General features: G+C 36.6%; 1 protein-coding gene across 1 annotated transcript; it reads right to left on the minus strand.

Annotated features, from left to right (window-relative positions):
• Positions 1-24,317: 24,317 nt before the first annotated feature.
• Positions 24,318-25,397, minus strand: LOC141704324 (uncharacterized). The gene is made up of 4 exons (XM_074507571.1): positions 25,341-25,397; positions 24,831-25,256; positions 24,479-24,742; positions 24,318-24,371 (listed from the first exon to the last, which is right to left on the minus strand). Exons 1-4 carry the CDS (start codon positions 25,395-25,397, stop codon positions 24,318-24,320), a joined length of 801 nt encoding a protein of 266 aa, XP_074363672.1.
• Positions 25,398-26,593: the final 1,196 nt, after the last annotated feature.

A 26,593-nucleotide genomic window follows, 5' to 3' on the forward strand; every position in this document is an offset into this window, starting at 1 on the left:
CTCGCTCGGGATGTGAGCTCTATCCCCGTAAGCTCCCTCCTCAAGGATCGGGTTATAGAAGCCCTAGTCTCATAAGCTCGGGTACGCCTACCCGCCCTCTCTGCATCCAACTCCCTCCTGGCCTCATCTAGTCGGCCCTCGGCAACAGCCACTCGGGTCCTCAGAACATCCTGAACATATCCATGTGCTAACGAAGACTGCCTGTGGGCAAGGTCAAGAGGTGATGAATCCGGAGCCGCTGAGGGTGCCTCCTCGGTCTGCCTAGGCTCGGAAGTATGGGTCTCTGAGCTGTCATCATCAGGAATCGAAGATAGTGGTGGAGGGGTAGGGGCTCTGACCACCGAAAGTGTGGGTAATGGGGTACCAGCATACACTACCATAGGTCCAACACGCTCCTCAGCTACTGGGACCTCATCCAGGTCCTCCTCATCTGGAATAGCAATAACCTCTGTCTCTGACTCCTCTGAGGGGTCCTCCTCCTCTGAAATAGCAATGACCTCCGTCTCAGGCTCCTCTGAGGGGTCCTCTTCATCCTCCTCCATCTCAGGCTCCTCCTGATCCTCAACATCTAGCAATGCCTCATCATGCTCACGCTCGAACATCTCAGGGTCCTCTATCTCAGGCGCCTACACATTAAACGAGCTAAGTTACTATCATGATACTTATAAGGGTTCCCGTAAGGGTTTTAACTGTCAGCACTACTTTAAGTAGTCCGACCATGAACTTGGCAAGAGTTCTTATTATCTTTGTGAGTTTGTTATTATATCGACGCATCATCTCTGAGGTTTATAACGCTTAGCTCTGATACCATTTCTGTAACACCCCCAGATCCGGGGTCGGGGATCCGGGTTGTCACGGTCTTTCTTTCCACAATATCACTTCACTTAATTAATAATAAATAACCTCATGCTGTGACCCCATACTAACACACACCACAACCCGTTATAGTCTCAGAGATGAAATTGAAATAAGTACAAGTCTTTGAGTCCACAATTTAAAAGTTATTACAACCCAAAACGATTACTTGATAAATTTACAGTTAATTGCCATTATCTGCCACAAGTTATAATTATACATAATTGATTCTCAAAAGTAGATGGTCTGATCTACAATAGATCTACCTCTGCAGCTATAGCAGCTACAACATCATCGGGAAGACGCGGGACGCTTCCCACGCGCTTGCGCTGGGTCTGCTGGAGTCTGGCCATCTTTCCTAACTGTTGTTGTGTGATGAAGAAATAAAGCAAGAGTGAGCCTTACAGCTCGCAAGATAATATATAGTGATAACAATAATATAAGTATCTAAATGGATACTTACTAAAATCTTTTAGCAAGTGTAAGATAATTACTTACTAGATATAAGTAAAAACAAGGAATGAAGTTACCAAATACTTCACTACACTTATATCATCTATAAAGCTACTTGAACTACCACTGTTCAAAGTATAAAGAGTTTTTAACAGTTCATCACATAGATGAGACTACAAAATAAGATTTGAATAGATTAAATCTTTGAAATATTATTAAAGGAAATGAAGTCATGATATACTTCATTAAGTTCTGATATATATATATATATATCCACATATACATCTTCTTTATACAATTTCCTGAAAACCTCTGTCATGTAAAGTATGAACAGAGTTGCAATATCCAATAAATTTGGAAAGGAAAAGAATTTTGGCATAAACCAGATATCTTGCTGATCAGGCAAAGATACCAATAAGTAACCTTTTCTACTAGTAGATGGATGAATCCCCCACCGGTCATCACCCTGGCCACATAAGGACCTTGTGCTGGACCGCCACCCGGCCTCTTACGCGTTGATGGACTGCCACCCAGCCACTTACACTTTGATAGACCGTACCCCGGCCTGTCGCTTATGCCGACTCAATTAGATGGGCTTACTTCCCGAACATTGGGCAAGTAATCAATTCATTTACCAAAACTGCAACCTCGTTGCGAATATAAAATACACCACAGAGCCGGATTCCCCAGGTTTTGAGCGAGTATTTAAATCCCCTTAAAAAGGAAGATCTTAAATATAAAAATGAATTTTGGGATCCGCTCTCACTTTAAAAATCATTTTGAAGACTCGAAAACACTTTATAGAGTGTTTGGAGTAAAGCTGATTTAATGAAGTAAATCAGTCCCCAGAATATTTAGAAAATGACTGAATATTATTATTTAAATAATATTCCCATAAAGAATAATCTTTATAAAAATAATTGAAGTAGAAGTATTAAAACTTATACTTGAAACGAGTATTAAATAACCAAAGATATACTTATATGAAAGTACTATCTTTATTTGAATAATCGAAAATAAGTTTGATTATTGACACCTTATTATTTAATAAAATAAAGAATATACCTCAGCAAATAATCGGAGTCATAGATCCTCAAATAAATATTCAAATAATATTCATTAAATAATATAAACTGAGTCATAAGCCCTCGAATGAATATGCAAATAATATTTAATAAATAATATAAAAGAGTCATAAGCCCTCGAATGAATATTCAAATAATATTCAATAAATAATATAAAAGAGTCATAAGCCCTCGAATGAATATTCAAATAATATTCAGATAAATAAATAAAAGGGTCATAAGCCCTCGAATGAATATTCAAATAATATTCAGATTAATAAATAAAAGGAGTCATAAGTCCCCGAATGAATATTCAAAATAATATTCATTTAATATAAAGGAGTCATACGCCTTCGAATAATATTCGAAATAATATTCAATAATAAAATAAAGTTAAAGTTATCGAATAAACCTTATTCGATTAATAGTTTGGAAAACTATAACCATATATATATATATATATATATATATCCATATCCATATATACAAAATCTACTCGGGATCCTCGACTCCCGGTTTTAGAAAATATTTTCACCTTTGGGTCCCTATACCAAGGGTATATGCAAGTTACCGCTATCCTCTAGCATAGGTATTATCAACTGAACCAACAGATATATATTTCAAGAATATGAAAGAGGCATGCATATATACCATATCACATGCTACAATATATCGCAAGAATTTGCTAAATAACCAATATGCATTTATCGCAAGATCATGCATATACAAATGTATACATCACAACAACAGTATAACGGATAGAATACTTGCTTGAGCGACTCGGGGTGATAAAAGGCTCGGGACGAGTCTGGTAACCTATAAACAACAAGTAAGTTGGAATTAAACCAAAATCACTTGTAAATCTATACTTTAACTAACTTAGACTCTAACGCTTGTTTGGCGCTCACTGATTTGCTTAAGTCACTCGGGTACCCTCGGGTCCACCATTTTTAATAATTTAACCTTTACGAGTTTTAAAGCGATTCCTTCGCGAGTGTCTTACCAACTGCCTAACACACTTACCATAAATGTTTCATACATTAATTAACCCTTTTTGGTCTTTAACCTATGTTTCAAAGTAAGGCGAGGGAAAAAGTTTCGTTCGCGAAACGCCGTTACTTGAAACGGTCGTTTCTCCTAAACCGTGCATCGGAATCGAACGAACTACATATCAAAACGAAGCTCGTAACATGAGCTATCTAAACATGGCAGTGGTCATAAACTAGCAGGGGGTTCTCGGGTCCTAATGCTATGCACAAAAACAGTCCAAAGAAAATCGGACGTTACGACGGCTATGTTTACGCGATTTCCAAATTTTAAACCATTCAAAACCAACCACAAACCAACCTCAAATCCAACATACAACCAACAGCCATCCTTATCACATCATAAAAACCCCAACCCATTCAATTTAATCATTCATACTTATGCCTAAACTTAACTTTAATCATACTTAAGTTCTTTTAAATCAAAACCACAACATTTACCATTCCATTTCACTACCATTTCAAATCCCAAACTCTAAATCACAACAACAAGCTACAATATCATCCTACTAATCAAAATCATCTTATAATATATAGGAATCTAGGGTTTGGAGATGGTATACCTTCCTTGAAGTGGTGGGAGGAGCTAGGAAGCCTTAAGAAGCTTTGAGAAGTCTTAAGAATGCTTGGATCTTCAAGAAAAACAAGAAAAATTTCAAGTTAAAAACTTGAAAACACTATTCATTGTCTTCTTCTTTGATTAAATGAAGAAGATTGAGAAGGAATTAATGGCTTAAACTCATGATATAGTCCTAACTAAGCATGAAGATGATTAGGGAATTATCTTACCAATTTAGGAGGCTTGGATCTTGAGTTTTGAAATTCTTTGCCTTTAAAATGCTAAAAAGCCGAGAGCTCTTCAAGAACAAGCCTTGGTTGCTTTTTGATTTTTGATGAAAATGATTTTACTTGGCTTGGTTGACTTGTTTTTGTGTTTGCTTTAGTCAATTACCTTCTTGCCCTTGAATTTGTGTGGTTCTCATTCAACCACACCTCCTTCCTTCCCATGTCATGCTTGTGTCATCCTCATGATGTCATCCTCCCTTCCTTGTCCTCTTTCTATTGGTTGGATGACATCATTCCCACTAATCCCTTTGATTAACTTCCTAATCGTTTGCCTAATGACCGCTGATCTGTTATACGGTTCGCTTAACTTTCGTTCTCGTTTATCGTTTGAAGGATCATACCCGGGATCTTATTACTTAGGTTCCCTTAACCTTTCTCAATACATTATATTCCTTTTTATGATCCTCTATTATAATCCTTTAATTTAAATCCTTTTTATCCTGTTACCTTATACTCAATTCTCTCCGTATCTTGTGGATTTCCGGGAAAAACCAAAGTGTTCGGAATTGGATTCTGACGATCTTTACATACACTTATATACTTCATAGAGTACTAATAATATCCCAGAATATCCATAACAGAACCCCTACATAGTGTGGCGTGAAAAGTTTTCTCATTCAGCTAAAACACTATTCACAAGGGTTACAAAAAGTTGAAAATTTTGGGGTTATTACACACTGCAAATGTGTAATAATTAGTTCATATATATTGATGCGATTATCCTGAGTTATCTTGATATACTTGAACCAAGCAATTCTTAAATCTATCTTTATATAATATAGAAATGCAATGAACCCTAAAGTACATATTGCAAGTAGATCAAAAGTCGTATCATGCTAGTATATCAAAGTAATTGGAAGGTCATGATAAAATAAAGATTTGATATAATATTTGATTGATCCTCTTGATTAACATGCTATTGATTACTAAAATATTGACATCTCACTCTGATGCTTGAACTCCAATATAAACTGTACTTTGATACCTAAAAGCCAGATATTCTTTAAAGTTGTTCTAAATTGATTGATAACCCTTTTTCTTGCCCTAAAGTTCGACAATCCTGAATTACCTTGAGCTAAAGATCATTTCTTCATACCTTAACACCCCTAGTATTCATGAAGCTTATCTTCTTGATGTTCTAGTACTTGTACCTTGTCGAAAACATTTGCTTTAAGCCTAGTTTGGCATTATTCTTTCATATTATCCAATAGCCTTGCTAAATCTCCTTGTCAAAGTTCTTGTTTATGGAAACCTCTCAATTACCCTAATATAGTAAAGTCTAGTGGATCATGGCCCTGAGATTTAGTGTCATATTTCCACTGTTTCAAGTTGATCTATAATCCCTTCATAAAAATGTTTACTACTTAAGAGATTTTATCATAAATCAGCATCAGTTTTTGAAATAATTAAAATATGGATTTTTAGTCCCAAAGGGGGATAAATGTTTTCTTTGAATAGTGGATCTGGACTGAGACGCGAGTCATTTCCACACTTATATTATAGGCTTAAAAGTTGCCTCAGGATCCCATTAATGTTTTAGAACCCAGCGAGGTTCGGGATTACTTCGTGGCTGATCACCGGCTGTAATCCATAGCATCATAAAATGATTTTGTTTAAGTTATGATTTTGAAAATGTTTTGATTCAAGCAAATGATGCCATCACTCAAAGTTTTATCTCTTGTTAACATTGGTTATGCCTTCGCATTGTCATTCTTCTATATATATCTCGATTTATGTTTTGTACCATATAGTTTAGCACTTGTTGAGCATTTGGCTCACTCCTTGCTTTACCCTAATATTACAGCTAGCAGCTATGGTTAGATTCAAGTAGACAGCACGTAAGACCTGTGACGCCGATGCGTATGTCCGAGCTCAGGTAGAATAAGAGATAGTTTTATGTGAGGACTCGATATTAAAATCATTTGTAATAGATGCTAGTGTTGGGCCGTTCCAAACCCTAAATTGTAAGATCTTGGATTTAGTTATGTTTACTTTCTTTTAAATATTGTAATAGTTATATTTATTTTGTTTGTTAAGTTGTGGGTGTGACAGGTTTTGGTATCAGAGCTACGGTTTAGGGTCCCTGGACAGCCCAAATAGGTTATAGGATATATGTTTAGGCTATAGATAATATGCGAGAGAGAAGGTAAGTAAATTTATTATTATTAATACTCCTTTTATTGGTTTGTCAGCAAAGGGCGCATTCCTCGTCATCCTCTGGGTTGGACGACACTATTGCTTTCTCCGTGTATGCTGAGTTGAGGCGCGAGTTTGACATGCTTCAGGGCAAGTATGAACGATTGATAGACCGACTGAAGAACGTGTACCCGGACGGCCGAAACTATGAAGGGAAACCTAAGGAGCAGGTGACTGTGAGACTTGAGACTTTGGTTCAGTACGTCAACACTAAGCTTGAGGAGATGCCATCACACCGAGACTGCACCAGCCAGTATATCATCCAGATGGTGGCGGATGAGCTCCAGAGCATGGTGAAGTCGCGTTGAGAGGAGAAGACTACCAAACCCCGTTCTGATGGAGTGGAGCCTTAGTTCTTTCCATTATTTACCTTTCATGTTGTTGTATTATCAAACTTCGTAGAATTCCCAGTTGTTTCCTTTAAATAAGCATGTTGTTCCTAGAATCAGACTTCGTCCTAATCCCAATGTATTGTGACCTTAAAATTTCAATTATTATGCACTATCGTTCCATTTGCTCTCAACTGTTATTTTACGCCTTTGTATGCATCACCATATCTGTTAAATTCGAAACTTGACCTCATATGTAAATAAGAATGCCATGTGATACCCTCGAATTATTTCATTATTCATACTTGTTTTAATATAACTCTTATTTCTGGATCATGCCACCCAAAAAGAAGAACCCAACAACCACATCTACCACATATCCAAATATTCTTCGATTACTGGAAACTTTGCAACAACAAACCGATGCTATAGCTCAACAACAACTAACTCTTCAACAACAAATTGAAAACCAAGATAATCATGAACCACACCAACCACCTGATCCACCAGTACCACCTCAACAAGTTGTCACTTTCAAGGCTTTTCAGAATGTGAATCCACCTGCATTTCATGATACCACTGATCCAATAATAGCTAACACATGGATCAAGGAAATGGAAAGGGCTTTTCAGTTGGTACAGTTAGGAGACGATCAGAAGACGCCATATGCTACTTACTTCTTGAAGGGCGAAGTCATCTATTGGTGGGAATCAGTAAAAGCTATGGAAGCAACTCAGCAGGTTTCTTGGGAAAGATTTAAGAAGTTATTTCTGGAAAAGTATTACCCTAAGTACATGCAGAATCAGATGGAGCTTAAATTTCTTGAGTTGAAGTAATGGAATATGTCTGTACTGGAGTATGAGAAGAAGTTCACTGAGTTGTCAAGGTTTGTGACAAAGTATACCAGCACTGAGGAGGAAAAAGTGAAGAGATTTCAACAAGGATTGGAGCCTTGGATCAGAGATAGAGTTGCTATGTTTGAGCTTGATACTTATGCGGGAGTAGTACAGAAAACTGCTCTGATTGAGAACAATGGGATGCAGTCCAGAAAGGAAAGGGATAACAAGAAGAGAAAGGTTCCATTTTATGGAGAAAAGTCTGAAGCCGGAAATTCACAAGATCAGAATGTAAAGAGGATTGGATTCCATAAGGGCGGAAATTTTCAAAAGAAGGGAAATTTGGGCAAAAGACAAGAATCGAAGGGGAACAACCAGGAAAGCCAAGGACAAGTTGGAGAAAACAGATTCCAGAGACCGGAATGCAAGCATTGTGGAAGGAGGCACCCCGGAGTGTGTAATAAGCTGAGCATGACATGCTATAGGTGCAACCAGAAGGGACATTTGGCAAATGAGTGTAAGATGCTGAAGCCAGGAGTTATATGTTACAAGTGTGGAAAGACTGGACACATAGCTAGGGAGTGCAAGACAACCGGACCAGTCAAAGTTCTAATGAATGTGGCAAGTACCAGTGCAAGCGTGCCAGCTGAGGTATTGGCATTACCTCCACCACCTACAACAACTCCGCAAGCAACAGCAAGGCCATTCAATTTAAAAATGAAGGATGCTGTTCAGAACTCTGAGGTGATAGCGGGTACACTTTTACTCAATAATGTCAAAGCTAAAGTATTGATTGATTCGGGAGCAACAAGATCTTTCATATAAGAAACTTTTGTTGATAAACTTCAATGTGATAAAATGATTATGAGCGAGGTAGTAAATGTGGTAATTGCGAACCAAGAGAAGATTCCTGTGAATCAATTATGTCCGAAGTATGAGATTGATATTTCGGGGCATAAGTTTTCAGCCGACTTGATACTCTTCAAGTTGGGAGAGTTTGATATAATTTTAGGAATGGATTGGTTAGGGAAGAATAACGCCCAGATTAATTGTAAGACCAAGAAAGTGTATTTAAAGATGAAGAGTGGAGAGAAGGTAGTATTTAAGGGACAGAGGCAAGAGCAAATGTTTCTTACAATCGTTCAGGCTAAGAAGTTACTTAGGAAAGGTTGTGAGTCATTCCTAACTTATGGAGTGGATTCAGAAAAAGGCATTCCCAGCATAGAAGATATCCCCGTAGTTAACAAGTTCCCAGATGTGTTTCCAGACGAACTACCAGGCTTACCACCAGATCGACAAATCGAATTCGAGATCAACCTTGCTCCGGGCACATAATCAGTTTCAAAGGCCCCATATAGGATGGCACCAGCAGAAATGAAAGAGTTGGCGAGCCAGCTACAAGAATTGTTGGATAAAGGAGTAATTCGGCCAAGTACGTTACCATGGGGATCACCTGTTCTGTTTGTAAAGAAGAAAGATGGAAGTATGCGGCTATGTATAGATTATCGAGAGTTGAATAAGGTAATGATTAAAAACCACTACCCGCTACCCAGAATTGATGACTTATTTGATCAGCTAAAGAGAGCAAAGTGTTTTTCAAAGATTGACTTGAGATCAGGATACCATCAACTAAAGATCAAGGAAGAAGATATTCCCAAGACAGCATTCAGGACCAGATACGGACATTATGAAATCTTAGTAATGCCGTTTGGATTGACTAATGCCCCGGCCGCATTTATGGATCTGATGAATCGGGTATTTAAAAAGTATTTGGACAAGTTCGTAGTGGTATTCATTGATGACATCCTTATTTATTCTAAGTCGGAAGAAGAACATAAGCAGCACCTATGGATAGCATTGGAGATACTCCGACAAGAGAAGTTGTATGCCAAGTTTTCCAAATGTGAGTTTTGGTTAAAGGAAGTTCAATTTTTGGGGCATGTCATTGGAAATGAAGGAGTTAAAGTAGATCCGGCAAAGATTGAGGCGATTATGAGTTGGGAGAGGCCAAAGACACCTACAGAAGTGTGAAGTTTTCTAGGATTGGCAGGGTATTATAGAAGGTTTCTCAAGGATTTTTCAAAAATCGCTACGCCATTGACTAAGTTAACCAGGAAGAATCAGGAGTTTGAATGGAGTGCAGAATGTGAGAATAGCTTTCAAGAGTTGAAACAGAGATTGTAACGGCTGCAGTGTTAGTATTACCAGATGACCAAGGAAACTTTGTAATTTTCAGCGACGCTTCACATAAAGGATTGGGCTATGTGCTAATGCAACACAATAAGGTGATCGCGTATTCATCAAGACTGTTAAAACCGCATGAGTTGAAGTACCCGACGCAACTAGCCGCCATAGTGTTCGCACTTAAGATTTGGAGACATTACCTCTACGAAGAAAAGTGTGAAATCTACACAGATCACAAGAATTTAAAGTAAATTTTCACTCAGAAGGAGCTCAATATGAGGCAAAGGAGATGGTTGAAATTGATCAAGGACTACGATTGCTCGATAAATTATCATCCTGGAAAGGCGAATGTTGTAGCTGATGCTTTAAGTAGGAAGGAGAGATTGAATATGATGGCAACACCAAAGGAATTGTCTGAAGAGATTAAGAAATTTGGATTAGAACTTTATGATTATGGAATAGTTGAAGAAGTTTGTCGTGCAATGACTTTTCAGCCAAAACTAGTGGAAAGGATAAGGAAATGTCAGGAAAAAGTAATGGAGAGAGAGAAGAATCAACTGACTGGAGAAGAGATTGGCACTCAAAGGGATGAGCAAGGTATACTAAGGTTTTCCTCAAGAATTTGGATTCCTCATGTACCTGAATTGAAGAATGAGATCCTACAAGAAGCCCGCAATTCAAGATTTTCAATCCACCCGGGAAGCACCAAGATGTATCGGGACTTAAAGCAGAACTTTTGGTGGCCAAATATGAAGTGAGACGTGGCAGAATGGGTTGCAAAGTGTTATACTTGTTAGAAAGTGAAGGCAGAACATCAACGACCAAGTGAATTAATTCAGCCCCTAAAGATTCCAGAATGGAAATGGGAAAATATTGCTATGGACTTTATAGTGGGACTACCGCGAACGAAATCCGGACATTACGCTACATGGGTTATAGTTGATCGCCATACGAAGTCAACGCATTTCCTACCAATTAATGAGAAGTCGTCATTGGACAAATTGGTTCATCTGTACGTGCGTGAAATCGTACTAAGACATGGAGTACCCATATCTATAGTTTCAGACAGAGATCCCCGATTTAACTCGAGATTCTGGAAGCAGTTTCAAGAAAGTATTGGCACTAAGTTGAATATGAGTACGGCATACCACCCGTAGACTGATGGTCAGAGCGAAAGGACAATTCAAACAATCGAAGACATGTTGCGCAGTTGTGTAATCGATTTTGCAGGAAGTTGGGACAACCACTTGCCATTGATTGAATTCTCTTACAACAACAGCTATCACTCCAGTATTGGCATGCCACCATACGAAGCTTTGTACGGACGAAAATGTAGATCACCGATAAGTTGAAATGAAGTAGGAGAAGGAAGGATTCTAGGCTCGGAATTGGTACAACAGCTGCATGACACAGTCAAGTTAATTCAGAGAAGGTTGCCTGCTGCTCAAGATAGACAGAGGAAGTATGCGGATCCAGTACGTAAGGATGTTCGATTCCAAGTAGGCGAAGCCATTTTGTTGAAGGTGTCACCAAGAAAAAGGTTATCTAGATTTGGCAAGAAGGGGAAGTTAGCACCTAGATATACAGGTCCTTTTGAGATTTTGAGTCAAGTGGGGAAGGTAGCCTACGAGTTAACCTTACCACCTCAGTATCAACATGTGCATAATGTGTTCCATGTGTCGTTGCTTAAAAAGTACAATCCTGACGCCAGCCATGTGATAGAATATGAACCTGTAGAAATTCAGGCAGACCTGTCATTTGTGGAGCAACCTGTCAAATTACTCGACTGGCAAGTAAAGAATCTTAGGAATAAGTCGGTAAAGTTAGTGAAAGTACTTTGGAGGAACCCCAAGGTCGAAGAATCAACTTGGGAGTTAGAGTCTGATATGCGTTCCCAGTATCCTCATCTGTTCTCTTAGATTCTAGGGACAGAATCCCTTAAGGGGGAGAGGATGTTACGACCGGTATTTTCGTGTAATATTATTTGTGGATTTGGTACAATATTAAAGCCGAATGAAAATATATTCAGTGATTGTACATTTGTGTGAGTGAAAATTTCTGCATTATAAATTTGTTGTATGTAGTATATGATTTTTTCAAAGTAAAAGTTTATTTCTTTCCTTTATTTTTGATTTATAAGGGATATTCTAAGCCTTGAAAAAATTTTCTTTTAAAAGTTATTTTGTTCACAAATTTTGAGAGTGATTTTATAAAATTTCTAAAAATCTAAATTATTTTATGGTATAAATTTTGTAATTTTTGAACTTTTATTTTATTTTATAAAAATACATCTTTGAAAATTAGTTGCTTAGTTATTATCAAATTACATGGTTACCCTTGCATGCAAATACTCTTCTATTCAACTAAGGGGCCAGGAAGGCATTTCCAACCCCACTCACTTTCACTCTACTAGCCAAATTACCACCTTGTCCTTGCATGCAAATCTACCTAACTATATTGGAAGGCTACTCTGGTAAATTCTCATATCCACTCACTTGTGGTCAAATCAAAAGCATAAAAACCAAACAAATATGATTATCACTCCACTTTCACTCCACCATTTCCACACCCCCTCCTTTCTCCCCCTCTCCTCTCGGCTCCTTCCTCTCGACTTTTTGGCCGAAGCCCTACCCCCTCCCTTTTCTTCATTCTTTATTCAAGCTTCCATTTCCCATTCAAGTAAATGTTACTTCCTATATCTTGATCATATATAATCCAAAGAAGTTTGAGTAAAAAGTTTAAGTTTTGATCTTGCATGGCATAGTTTTAGTTGGAACTCAAAGTACAATCTTAATTCTCATGGATGTAAGGTTATATTATTGAGGGACCTACAAGGAATGGTGAAATGCCAAGTCATGAGAATGAGGCTCTTGATTTTAATGGTCATTTTCCCTTCCATTTCATTCGGCCATGACCTTGAGGGAGCCGAATGAATGGTTCTTAATGATATTTTGGTTGCTTTGTTTCATTTTGTGTGTTTTTATGATAATAACATGAAAATCTTAGTAAAATATTGGTAAAAACCTTTGCATGTTAGGTGGTCATTTATATATAAACAATTATAGGTTTTCATGTTGAGTTAAAATGAAAATTTATTTGGAAAGCATGTTGTTTTGATTAGTAAGACTCGAAGTCATGCATGCATGCAAATTTCTCTTGAATTCTTGGAAGTTCTTGATCATTAGGATTGATATCTTGATATTAAACCTTAATTGTAGTTAAGTTAAGATATTAACTAAGAATTGTGCTTCTTAAAATGTGATGTTATTTCGTTTATATTTACCATAAAGGTTAAAGTTGTTGTCCTTGAAAACTTGATGACTTATAATTTCTATAATGTGATTTCCTTTATTTTGCTATGTTGCACCTTAGGTAAGGATGATCTTCACTAAGTCAATTTTGAGTGTAAGGGGTTTAGTTCAGTAGATCACCATATTTAAGTTATGGTTTGGGTATTTTGGTTGTTGGTGGTTGGGTTGTTAAGTGAGAACCTTGGAGAAATGAGAGTCTTAGTTTCTGCAGAAAATCAGTTTGGTACCCTGAGGTTTAGAGTGAGTTTTGACCATGTCATTGTTGTGAACTTTGAGGCCCAAGCCACCAGAAGCTAGAATTAGGAGTATATAAAAGGTTTTAGGTGTTTTTTGGAGGTTTACAAGTCGTTTGGATAGGTGCACGAGTGGAATCACAAAATCTGTCCAGCAGGGGACAGTTTTGTTGCAACTTAGAAATAGGAAGTTTTAACCATGTCATAGGTAGGCCCTCATTAGGCCCTGTTGGGCCTTAGTTAGAGGGAGTGTTAGAGGAGTTTTTCCAACCATAGTTCATAGGATTTGAGTTAGAACCATGTGTCGCAAGTTAGTTCAAGTCAGGGCATTTTCTGCCCAGAAAAACAGGGGAACCATGGACTTTAAGTTTAGGCCCAAGCTAGGCCCTTGAGCCACATCAAGTTTGGGAGATGTCTTATGGTCAGAAGAGTCTAGTGTAGAAGTTTTGGAGGTAAACTTGTAGTTTAAGAGTGTCTAATGTACTCAAGAAACCATAGATGTCATTCTGAAATTTACTCCAGTGAGCACTTTCACTTACCACATAGTTTTAGAGCACTTTTGAGTGAGACCTAGGTTGACCACTATGGTTGCAAGATAGTATAAAGCCATTAGAGTTAAAGGCCCAAGTGAGGGTCAATAGTTTTTAGATAGTTTAGTAAAGGCACATCGAGTTAGGAAGCCAAAATTTGGAGACTTTGTCTAGTTTAGCGACCAAGTGACTTAAATTGTGGGTCGAGATCATCCAAGCCTAGTGTTGCATTATGATGTGTGTGATATTATTTGATATTAAAATATGATATGTGAGTATATGTGGCTATGTGGACAATGGTATTTATAAGGTGATTATAAATTGAGTACCATTAGGCCTAAGTGCCATTTGTGTTTAATTTCGGGTTGTAAATAGGTTGAGTTGGTGAGAATATATTATAATGAGGTTATTATTATTTATGTAGGATCTCGAGAAGAGGTAAACTTGCCATAAAGGTCGATTAAAGCTTCCAGTTGCTCCTACCAGCCAGACCAGACTAGCTTTTCTCAAGGCAAGTGATTCAACCTGTCTTTCGTATTCACTGCAAATGTGTAATAATTAGTTCATATATATTGATGCGATTATCCTGAGTTATCTTGATATACTTGAACCAAGCGATTTTTAAATCTATCTTTATATAATATAGAAATGCCATGAACCCTCAAGTACATATTGCAAGTAGATCAAAAGTCGTATCACGCTAGTATATCAAAGTAATTGGAATGCCATGATAAAATAAAGATTTGATATAATATTTAATTGATCCTCTTGATTAACATGCTATTGATTCCTAAAATATTGACATCTCACCCTGATGCTTGAACCCCAATAGAAACTGTATTTTGATACCTAAAGGCCAGATATTCTTTAAAGTTGTTCTTAATTGATTGATAACCCTTTTTCTTGCCATAAAGTTCGACAATCCTGAATTACCTTGAGCTAAAGATCATTTCTTCATACCTTAACACCCATAGTATTCATTAAGCTTATCTTCTTGATGTTCTAGTACTTGTACCTTGTCGAAAACATTTGCTTTAAGCCTAGTTTGGCATTATTCTTTCATATTATCCAATAGCCTTGCTAAATCTCCTTGTCAAAGTTCTTGTTTATGGAAACCTCTCAATTACCCTAATATAGTAAAGTCTAGTGGATCATGGCCCTGAGATTTAGTGTCATATTTCCAGTGTTTCAAGTTGATCTATAATCCCTTGATAAAAATGTTTACTACTTAAGAGATTTTATCATAAATCGGCATCAGTTTTTGAAATAATTAAAATATGAATTTTTAGTCCCAAAGGGGGATAAATGTTTTTTTTGAATAGTGGATCTGGACTGAGACGCGAGTCCTTTCCACACTTATATTGTAGGCTTAAAAGTTGCCTAGGGATCCCATTAATGTTTTAGAACCCAGCGAGGTTCGGGATTACTTCATGGCTGATCACCGGCTGTAATTCGTAGCGTCATAAAATGATTTTGTTTAAGTTATGATTTTGAAAATGTTTTGATTCAAGCAAATGATGCCATCACTCAAAGTTTTATCTCTTGTTAACATTGGTTATGCCTTCGCATTGTCATTCTTCTATATATATTTCTCGATTTATGTTTTGTACCATATAGTTTAGCACTTGTTGAACATTTGGCTCACTCCTTGCTTTACCCTGATATTACAGCTAGCAGCTATGGTTAGATTCAAGCAGACAGCACGTAAGACCTGTCACGCCGATGCGTATGTCTGAGCTCAGGTAGAATAAGAGATAGTTTTGTGTGAGGACTCGATATTAAAATCAGTTGTAATAGATGGTAGTGTTGGGCTGTTCTAAACCCTAAACTATAAGATCTTGGATTCAGTTATGTTTACTTTCTTTTAAATATTGTAATAGTTATATTTATTTTGTTTGTTAAGTTGGGGGTGTGACAATACAATTATTACCCAACTCAATTATGATAATAATTGTCTACCCATACAATTATTACCAGACTCAATTATGATAATAATTGCCTACCCATACAATTATTACCCAATCCAATTATATTTTATATCACCAAGCCTATATCACATATTGGGTTTAACCCCAACAATCCTCCCCTTCAACCCAATACTCCACATCAGGTTGAATGGTAACCATCAAAACATCAACGTCCATTTGCCGATGCCTCCCCTCGAACAAGAATCCATTCATCTCGTTCTTCCAACTTTTGAGAATCACTAAGGTCCGTATAGTGACCTCTAATAACTCCAAACTACCGTTCTTCATCCTAATGGTATATCCGTCCACAAAATCACTTGCATCAACCACGAGTGCCTCCTTTCAGCATTGAGTCACCTGATCCTTGCTTTCACAATCTGTAAGGCATATGTCATAGCCTATTTGTATATTCGAGGATTTAACTCAACTCAAATAAGAATGTAATAAGTAAATAGTGGATCTACTGTCAAAGAGATCTCACAGAGTAACATCTGTCAGAGGATTCAGAAACAAGGTTCATCTACAGACTTGAGGAATTAATTCACTGGAAGAAGCTCAGGAAATTGATCAAGCCTCAGTGATATAAATCAAGATTGTGGATTTAATCAAGTGACAGAGATCTCGTCAGGGTATCAGGTAATTACAGGGATTTAATCTGAATTTAATCTGAAATCAAAGTCAAGACATGAAGAAACGTCACGGAAGTTAGTCACTCATGAACCAGACAGTACATCGAGTGTCAACATTGAAGTGGTGGAATTGATTCATAATTCTCAGTGATTTTCAGAAGATTTTCAGAAGAATGGTTGCTGCTCAAGATTAGTATTAATTCTCTATTAATTAATTAAGTCATATAATTTAATTAAGAAAATAAATTATATCTGCAAAGATTAATTTATTTATTAATTGAATTAATTGATTAATTATTTCAGAATTAATATTGAGAATTTTCAGAAGTTTAATTGGATTAAAAACAGTCTTAAATCAGCAAGACAATTGAAAATGAACTAGCATGACAATCTGGATTGTCATTCCAAGTCATTACAATAGTCATACCGAAAGTTCTACTAGGAAGGAGATTGTCTTGCTAGTTCAACTGATTGTCATACCGAAAGTCATTGTAGTTCAATCAGATTGTCTTGTTAGTACAATCAATAGTCCTACCGATTGTCTTGCTGAGCTCAGGATTGTCTTGCCAGTTAAATGAGAGTCTGTTGATTGATTTAAAAAGAACAGAAGCAGCATACATTGATAATCATCCAATATACTGAACACAACTCAAGAACAAAAACAAAGCAGCCGCAGAAGAAATATTTTATCCTTCATCTGCAAACCTCAAGATCATAATTTCTAGTTTGTAAAGTTAAATCCAAACCACTAGAAACCTTTATCTTGTTCTTGTGTAACTATCTAGCGGATCAAAATCCCTAGAACTTAATCTCAAATTGCGTTTAGCATTTGAATCTTTTTATTGCAAAAATAGAAAAAGTTCATGTCGAATTTATTCTAGATTTGTGATAATTAATTTGAGATTAATTCCTTGTAATCGATATAGTTGTTGTAACACCTTTCAAGTTTAATAATATTCTTATTTAACTTGAATTTTGTTTCACATTTTTATTCCGCATTTAATTCGATTATTTGGTATTGTTTGTATTCAACCCCCTTCTACAAACACATTGGGACCTAACAATTGGTAGCAGAGCCTTCTGATTAACGAACAAATCAAGATCCTAGACTTTTGTGATTTTTCAACTCCTTGAATTTTTATTTATTCAAAAATTCATAATGACTTCACAAAAAGTTGGAACCGTTAAAATTCCACTATATGATAAAGAAAATTATATCATGTGGAAAAAGAAGATGCTCTTATTTTTACAAGTTGCAAATCCCAAATATCTGAACTTCTTAAAGAAGGGTCCAACAACTCCAATGGTTATTGAACCAGAGGTGATAGTAGATGATGTTGTGATTACCAAAGCTAGAACCTATCCAAAAGAGCCTGAGGATTATTCTCCTGCTGAAAAAGAAGAAGCCTCCTTGGATGCCAGCCTTCAGTTAATTTTAGTTGATTCCCTCGATCCCTTAATGAACAGAAATGTGATGAACTGTAAAAATTCCAAACATATCTGGGAAACTATTGAGGTGATTAATGAAGGTACAGAGGAAGTTAGGGAGAACAAGTTGGAGATCCTAACCTCTGAGTATGAACATTTTAAATCAAATCCAGGAGAAGGAATTACTGAAGTGTTTGAGAGTTACAATGCGTTGATCAACAACCTAAACATAAATAGGAAATATTATTCAATCAGGGAGGTCAACAAAAAGTTCCTTTTAACACTGCCAACTCATCTTGAACATAGAATCACTGCCATTAGAGAAGCTAGAGATCTGAGTGAGATTTCTTTGGATAGACTCTATGGTGTGTTGAAAACCTATGAGTTGGAGCAGATTCAGCAAAAGGAAGTCTACGGGAAAGATAGAATGGTCAGCACATCTACTGCTCTTGTAGCTGAAGGTCAACAACAACAAAAATCTCAACAGTCAGAGAGAATGGTACAGTTTCCCAAGGCTGAGGAAAATGTGATAGTAGCATTATATGATCCTCCTACTACAAATCAATCCAGTGATGATTTTTATTCCTTGGAAGAGCTGGAGCAATTGGAAGATGAGTCAATGGCCCAAATTGTCAAGAGATTCTCCAATGTCAGATTCAAGAGAAATCCCAAGTTCAAGTACAAGTCCAACTACAACAGATTCCAGACAGGTGGATTTTCATCCTCTAACACCAGTAGTGTTGGATACAAAACAGGGATGGTTGATCGGAGCACCATTAGATGCTATAACTGCAATGAGTTGGGACACTTTGCCACAGAATGGAGGAAGCCAAAGCAAGTAAGGAAGAACTCTTATGATTCAAATCAGAAGAGTAACTCTGAAAGGGCTTACCTGGCAAAGGGAAGAAGCTGGGATGATACTGATAGTGAAGATGAAGAAGATGAGAATCTTGCTCTTATGGCTATTGATGGAAAAGCTTCATCGTCAAGAAAAGAGGTAAAATATACTGATGCTGAATTAGTTTATCATCTAGGAGGTTCCTTAGATTGTGCTCATCGTGATAATGAACTGTTAAGTCAGCAGATCAAAGACCTTGAGAAAGAGGTCAATGAATTAAGACTTGTGCACATTAATCAAGAAAAGTTAAAAGAACAAGTATCTTTTCTAGAGAATAGAGTTGACTGTTATAGACAACTCGGAACTATTCTCAAAGACAAGATCACCGGTCTTGAGACTAAGGTTAGAGCCTACTTCAATTCTTGTTCGAAGGCTAAGGAGTTCTACAGTAAGCAAGCTGTTAATCAAACATCTGGAATAGGTTATGATTACAATGCTGCTATTGGAGAATTAGGCATAAACTCCCCTCCTCATGTATGTGCTAAAGGTAGGGAAGTACCACATGTGCTTAAGGGTGTTGACGAACCCCTCTATAAAGCATCAATTATTGAACCATTTGATGCGACCTCTTCTGTTATTCAAGAAGAAATACGTGCTGAAGATCATGCTAATGAGAAGGTTGTTTCCAAGTCAAGTGTGTCGAAAGTTCCAGTCAAAGTTGTGAAAGCAACTGAGACTAACTCAGACACACATGAGTTGGATAACAAAAATGCCATGTCTACCATGCATAAATTGCCTGCTGTTAATCACTCTCATAAAGCATGTGGTGTTGCTAATTGTATGTCTTGTGCTTTTAATTTGATGCATGCTTATTTTAATGGTAAGCATGTTTCTAGTAATAAGACTACTCCTCGTCAACATGTGAATAATAAGAAGCATGATAGGTCTAAGACTGCTAGTCCTTCTAAGGCTAGAAAGGAGACATTTGTGCCTAAGCCTAAATAGAAATTTGTTAAGGCTGTTTACAAGGTCAAATGTTCAGTCATTGAGGATGTTGAGACCATTAAAATTAAAAATGTTGTTTTGCCTGACAAAGGACAATTCTACAAGTATGCCGGGCCCAACCAAGTTTGGGTTCCGAAGAAGGTCTAATCCATTTGAAGTGCAGAGTAGTATACAGGTGTAACCGGTAGTGTGGATTCTTGACAAGTGGATCATCAAGACATATGACCGGAGATAGAGCCCTTCTATCAAATATGGATTGAGAAAGCTGGCCCACTGGTTACCTTTCAAGATAATAGCAAAGATTTATCTGAAGGATATGGTTGTTTGCAAGCTGGGAATGTTATCATTGAAAATATGTTTATTGTGCTAGATTATTATCAGGAAGCAGTATCTAACATATAGCACCAGTGACGAGACTTGGGAATATTATGACATATCAGGCACCTGATGCACATTACACTTGGAATTGGACTCTAGTAAGGTGTGTACAAGTGTACTCCTGGTTGGTGAGTCAAAAGAGGATGTCAGTGCACCACAGTTCATGGACTTTGCAGCTGCAGATCTATTGGACTATGCAATCTCTTCTTCACAATCTCACTTCAAGTTGGTATGAACTAGTGTACTACTCAAGCAATCGTCAAGAACATGGTATGGCACTCTAACTGAAGTTACAGTTTAATATGAACTAGTAGAGTCGTCATATTAATAACTCTCTTATCACTAGGTACAAACATATTGTTTTATATGTGCAGACAGTTTTAGGAGAAAATCAAACTTCTTTCTATATTAGTGATTTCTTATTTCATATAAAATCCTTTGAAATCACCATTTTACATCATTTCTCTCAAAAGATTAAATGTATAATTTTCATTCATTATATATCTTAAGTACATTTTATCTCTTTATTGCCATATGTTCTGTGATACAGGTTCAGTCTCAAATGACTTTCTTTCATTGACAGTCATGAGGTTGAAAACCCACAATATTTATCCCAGACTGTAAAGACAAACACAGAAATAGAACCAACCAACACTCTCTTACCACTAAATGTAGTATGAATGAGCGTGAGGGAGATAGTTCCTTAGTGCACCATATAAGGAAGGTTCTATAGTCAACCCAGTAGCTCTGTCTCCTACATAGATGAGTAGTATTTAAACCGAGACAACTGCTAGCCCCCATACATCTTCTCAAAAAGATGTAATGGCTGAAAAGTAACAAAAACAGTTACTAGATTCATTCTCTCAACATGGTGCGTCTATTGAAATTTGCCTGTCGGCCAAGGTATCCGATGTACTGTCACCACTTCAAACATAAACAATTCTTTATGCACAAGGAAAGGGTACACACACAAAGGATGAGTTGACAGAAACAAGAGTTTCGACCATTTTAAGGTCAGATTCGATTATTTAAGGTTCGTTAATGGACCAATTGCCTTTACAGGTGTCAGGAGAGGATACTGATCCAAACGCCATATGTCAGTGGTCAGTGTCTACCTCCCCAGGCATAAATCCCCTGGATGCATCTGCGGATAGTGGATCTGACATAGGTGCAGATCGGCAACTTGTTGACAATGATTCAGATATTACCTGATGAGTCACAAGGACATGTCTTCACAGACATTAGAAGGGAACTTTGATCTTTATGCTAAATTTGTTGGATCATTGTTTACCTTCCCAGAATTCAAATCTGGAACCCTAAAAGGGAAACTAGCAACTTGTAGATTATGACTCAGATTCATCTGACGAGTTTAACAAGGATAGGGATTTGCGAACTCCCATTACACCACCTGTGACCTCCTTAAGGATGGCTAAGGTGATTTTCCTTGCAGGTACAGTTGAATGTTGGAGCTATGAGAAGAGTGATACACTTGTGAGAATGTGCGTAAACACGAGTGGAGAGAAGAGTGAAACACATGTGAGGTACACTAAACAGAATCACACACTCACAGTGAGGAAGAAAGAGAAACTACTTGTTATTTCTTTTCCAACCAAGTGAAATATGAGAAATCCTTCAGACGACGGCATACCACTACTAAAAATATGGGATCAGACATCGGTTCTGAACCGATGTTAAAAAAAAAACTGAACCGATGTCTTCGCGTGTGATGTTAAATGTCATCAGGCTTTGACATCGGTTCACAGCCGATGTCTATTACAGTGCTATACATCGGTTTTAAGAATAATTCTGATGTCTTTGCAACAAATTTCAGCTTATATTACAGTATTTCTAGGTGAATATGAGTATATTATGGGGTAATTATCCATTAAAACATGAAACCTAGAAGCTCTAAAAGATATTTTTTTTAAAATCTTTCAAACAAACCGATGTGAAAATCTAGATCAGACATTGGTTATGTTGTCTGACCGATGTGAAATGGTCCATCAGACATCGGGTACTTGTATCAACCGATGTAAAATAATGGGTTAGACATCGGTTTCGTTCATTTGGTGATGTTAAATCCTTTTGTTTAACATCAGTGTTTTTTTCTAACCGATGTTTAATCTTTAATATTGTAAAATTTAAGACATCAGCTATTGAAAATTCGTTGTTATTTGGCTTAAAATACATTGATTTTTTTACAGAACCGATGTATTTGACATTGGTTTTTGTAGTTCTTTTTCTTTTAATATTGTTTCACCTGATGTCTTTTGTTCATTTTTACATCGGTTTTAAATTACCATTCTGATGTTAATGTACTGTAAATTGCATATGCCATCCTGGTACTATTAAAAGCCCAGGGAACCAATTACATTTTCAACCAGAAAAATACCAACAATATGCAATACATCCAACCAAATTTGTAAAAATATAGAGGTATACATTGATACCAAATTTACTAACATTCAATCCAACAAGAGCTCAATTCGGACATTACATTCCAAGTCTAAAATAAACATCCCAACTAAAAATAATAAAACCCAAATTCTCTAGTTATTACATCCAACATTCTAAACATGTTTGACTAGTTAATATGTACCACTTGTCAAATTTCGACAATTCCAAACATAAATCAGAATGATGGATGTAATTGTCACCAAACATCCCTTAATTAACCACCAACCACCAGCAAACACAATATCAATTCACATAGTTCAGAGGAAAGCTATATATATAGATACTTATCATTTTTACATCTTGTCTTAGATAAATTCAAGCACCTCCATCCGCACCTCATCCAGCTCCTGCCTTGTGTAGGACTTTCGAGTTTTGGCTGCCCACTATAAAACACACGTAAAAATTAGCAACCAGAATATTATTAACCAGAATTGCCATATGTATAATTAAAAATAAACAGAACCAACTATTTATAATTTAACCAGAAGAGGACCTTTTCTATATTTAACCGTAATTTTCTTCGTTAATCTAAAACTATACCAGATAGTTCCTTATCACTAATAAAAACAAGATCCATCTGGAAATCACTAATAATAAAAACTGATAATAAAAATGGCACTCATATTTATCTGTCCTGAAAAACTACACAAAAAAATTCTACATGCCATCTATATCGGAAATGATTTGCATATATACCTTGGTAGTAAAAGATAGCTCCTTATCAGCAATGATATCTTTCATGTATCGCATTATAACATAGCCACATTCAACCCCTCCTGGTTGTTTGGGAAATCTCTGTTACAATATAAAATCTGAATTAGCACCAGAAATTAATTAAAATTACAAAGTGATAAAAAAATACAAAAAACTTACAAGAAGATTCTTTATCTGAGGAGCTTTATTTCCCCTTCCAGTTTGAGCATTGTAGGATTTCATCGCTCTACATTGCAGAACAACAATAATATACATGATTATTTTTCAAAAGGGAGAATATTTACTATATATATATTTATATATAGTAATTAACAGAAATATATTACTCTGTTAATGATTTTTCCAACTTATCAAAATGTGTTGGATGTGGCAGAGGGTTCAGAATATAAATGTCGTCATCCCAAATTACAACCAAAATCCAGTGGCAACTATGTTTATAAAAAAGAAAAAAGAAAAATACAAGTCAGAAATTTTAAAAAAACTACCTAAATATATTAATTTGTAAAAGCATGTCTAAATTAAAAATACTTACTTATGATTATGTGGCATGAAGTACATGCGATAGGGACTACTCTCTTTCAACCGATTAACAAAATAAGAATGAAAAGATTTGTTCAACATAAATGTAGCTCCTGGATCGAAAAATTCATATAAGACCACATCATCATTCTTCCTCTCAATCTTAATCAGTCTTTGCAAGAGCCTACCAGGGAGTGAATTACATTACTTCTAATATCCGTATAAAACATGAATATTGAATATGTAATGATAAAAAATTAACTTACGCCATATAAGCAGATATTGCAGCTTGGCCAATCATATCGAACTCCAACAATGCTTTCACATTTTTATGCAATATATAAATTATTTTCTCAGTCCCAAACACGTCCGAATCACACGGAATTGGTATTGACTCCCCAGTGGCTTTCATGAAGACTGCAGCATATTTGTATAACACCTTGTACTGCTTTGGCACATTCTTGTTTAGCTTCATTTTTCTATAATCATCTTGAAGTTTCTACAACTCATCTTTCCGCTTAGACTGCCCCTGCAACACTTCCTTTTTCTTTTTCTACACAGAATTAAATAACACAAGAATAATCGGTTATTATTGACATAACTACTATAGAATGCAACAATCAATTCAGAGTATATTGACATAATTTTTATATAACATACCGCCACAGTTGGGTAGATGATCAATTCACGAGGCCATGCTACGTGAGAGCCAACTGCTTGGCGTACAACCTCAATTTCACCAGTTATGGGCACTGGAACCGACGCCTCTGGCTGGATGTGTCCGTCAACCGACACACGAACATGTCCGGGCTTTAGAGGCACTCCGTGTACTGAAACATTCATCTCTTCGTGATCATCAAAAACTGTTCCAAAAGCAACCTTGTTCTCTATGCAATCCAGTGCAAGCTCACATGACTGTGGACCCTACATTATAGTGAGGGATCAATTTAATTTTATTGCATAAATCCCAAGTCTGTAGGCATATATCTAGTAGATCTTAATAATATTTTACCTTCTTTCCGCTCGGAGGAGAGGGGTCAAAACCAACAAAGTCTTCATCATTTACCAACAACTGTTTGGCACTCAGCGGTTTAACAGCAACTCCAACATTCCGCTTATCAGCAGCTCCCTCTTTATTAACAGGTACTTGATAACTTGATTTGTCAGAGAACATAGGAGAGTGACCATTCGAAGCATTAACCAAGGCCTTAAGTTCAGCCATCTCCCGCTGATTTCTTTCCAACTGATCCAACAACTCTGCCTTGGTAATTTTAGTCTTTTTCGCTTTCGGCAAATTGAAGAATGCTGTTGAAGTGACAAAGCCGCCAACCCCTCGAACCCTTCCTGCGTGCTCAGGAGTCTGAAGTGCCGTAGTCAACACATCTTCTGTTCCATGTGGAACAAATTCACCCTTCTCCTTCATTTCAAGTAACTCAGCCTGTAAAATAAATGCAAACAATTAGTGCATTATTTATGACGCAATTATCTTTGAAGGGAATGCAGTATTAAAAATATCACTTACAATTCTCGCATTTATTTCCGCTTGCTCTTCAGTAAACTCATCAGGATTCTTTGGCATCATAGCCTTCCACCAAAAAATTGCACGATCAGGTTTCTCTTTCCGCTTTAAGTTCCCTTTCTTTATCTGTTAAAAAAGAGAAAATGTTTAAACTCCCTTAAAACTTTGAATTACAAAGCCAAATAGATATGGTTCTTAATTCTTCTTCTCGAAAACCAATATACCCCTTCCTTGACAAGCGGTGATGATATTTCCGTTTACCCACTCTATTGCTCTGTAACTTACGTTGTTCCTGCACCAAAATAAATTAGTAAAAATTAATAAATATTATTTAACCAAAATCTATTTAATCATTTAGCAAGTAAAATGGCAATCATGTATATTTTATTAGTAGAATATATTCATACCAGCCATTTGGGGCTCGTCCTCTCTGCAACAAATTTCTTCCAAGGTTCTTTACCAACAAACGCATACTTCTTCGGAGGCTTCATCAATTTCTTCTTTTTTCCAATAAATGGCATCACATATTTTGCAGTTAAATCAGCTTTAAACTGCCTCCATTTTTCACCTGTCGATTGTAGCACAAGCTTCTCACTTTCTGGGGCAATTTTGAATGTGTCCTAAAGAGCCACATAATATAAATTAGCCACATAATTTACAGTCACAATTTAAATAAAATGAAGAAGTCAACAAGGGATATAATTTACCTGGACATCATCCCATAATTTTGCTTTTAGATCACAATCCACTTTTGGCCAGTTTTCAGTGTCGATTGGAATCATTGTCCTTGCGAGCATTCCTATGTAAGACTATAAAGTAGGCCTGGTATTTCCGATGGGAACTCCAAAATCATTGTATCTAACTTTAAATTTCTTTCCCCGAGCTTTCTTCACCACTACTTTGTGAAGAGCTGAAACACCACGCGCACCTCCTAGCCTTTTTTTTGCAGATTCAGAAGTGGTCATCGTTTCTTCACCACTACTTTGAGTTTGATATTGTGGAGGGACTTGAACCAACTTATCATTACAAGTCTCTGAAGTTTTGACATCAGGAACAATCTCATCATCAACCTTTTCAGAGTTATTCTTCCTATCATTTTCATCGAAAATTACTTTCTTGGCTTTTTTGCTTCTTTGCCATTTTGCTCCCTTAGTCTGCATTAAATTGAATAATAAAGCCATCAGTTGAACAATATATTTTCAGTCCGTCATTAATTACAGTCAAGCATAAATAATAAATTGTAAAATCAGCAAGTA

The sequence above is a fragment of the Apium graveolens genome, unplaced genomic scaffold (assembly GCF_009905375.1).
Source record: "Apium graveolens cultivar Ventura unplaced genomic scaffold, ASM990537v1 ctg771, whole genome shotgun sequence".
Classification (NCBI taxonomy): Eukaryota; Viridiplantae; Streptophyta; class Magnoliopsida; order Apiales; family Apiaceae; genus Apium; species Apium graveolens.

Excerpts from the sequence above, each read along its gene's own strand:
- LOC141704324 (XM_074507571.1), bottom strand. The coding sequence starts at position 25,397 with ATGCCAAAGAATCCTGATGAGTTTACTGAAGAGCAAGCGGAAATAAAT. Across the intron at positions 24,743-24,830 it reads CTCCTCCGAGCGGAAAGAAG|GGTCCACAGTCATGTGAGCT; the intron begins GTAAAATATTAT and ends ACTATAATGTAG. Across the intron at positions 24,372-24,478 it reads TCATCTACCCAACTGTGGCG|AAAAAGAAAAAGGAAGTGTT; the intron begins GTATGTTATATA and ends AATTCTGTGTAG.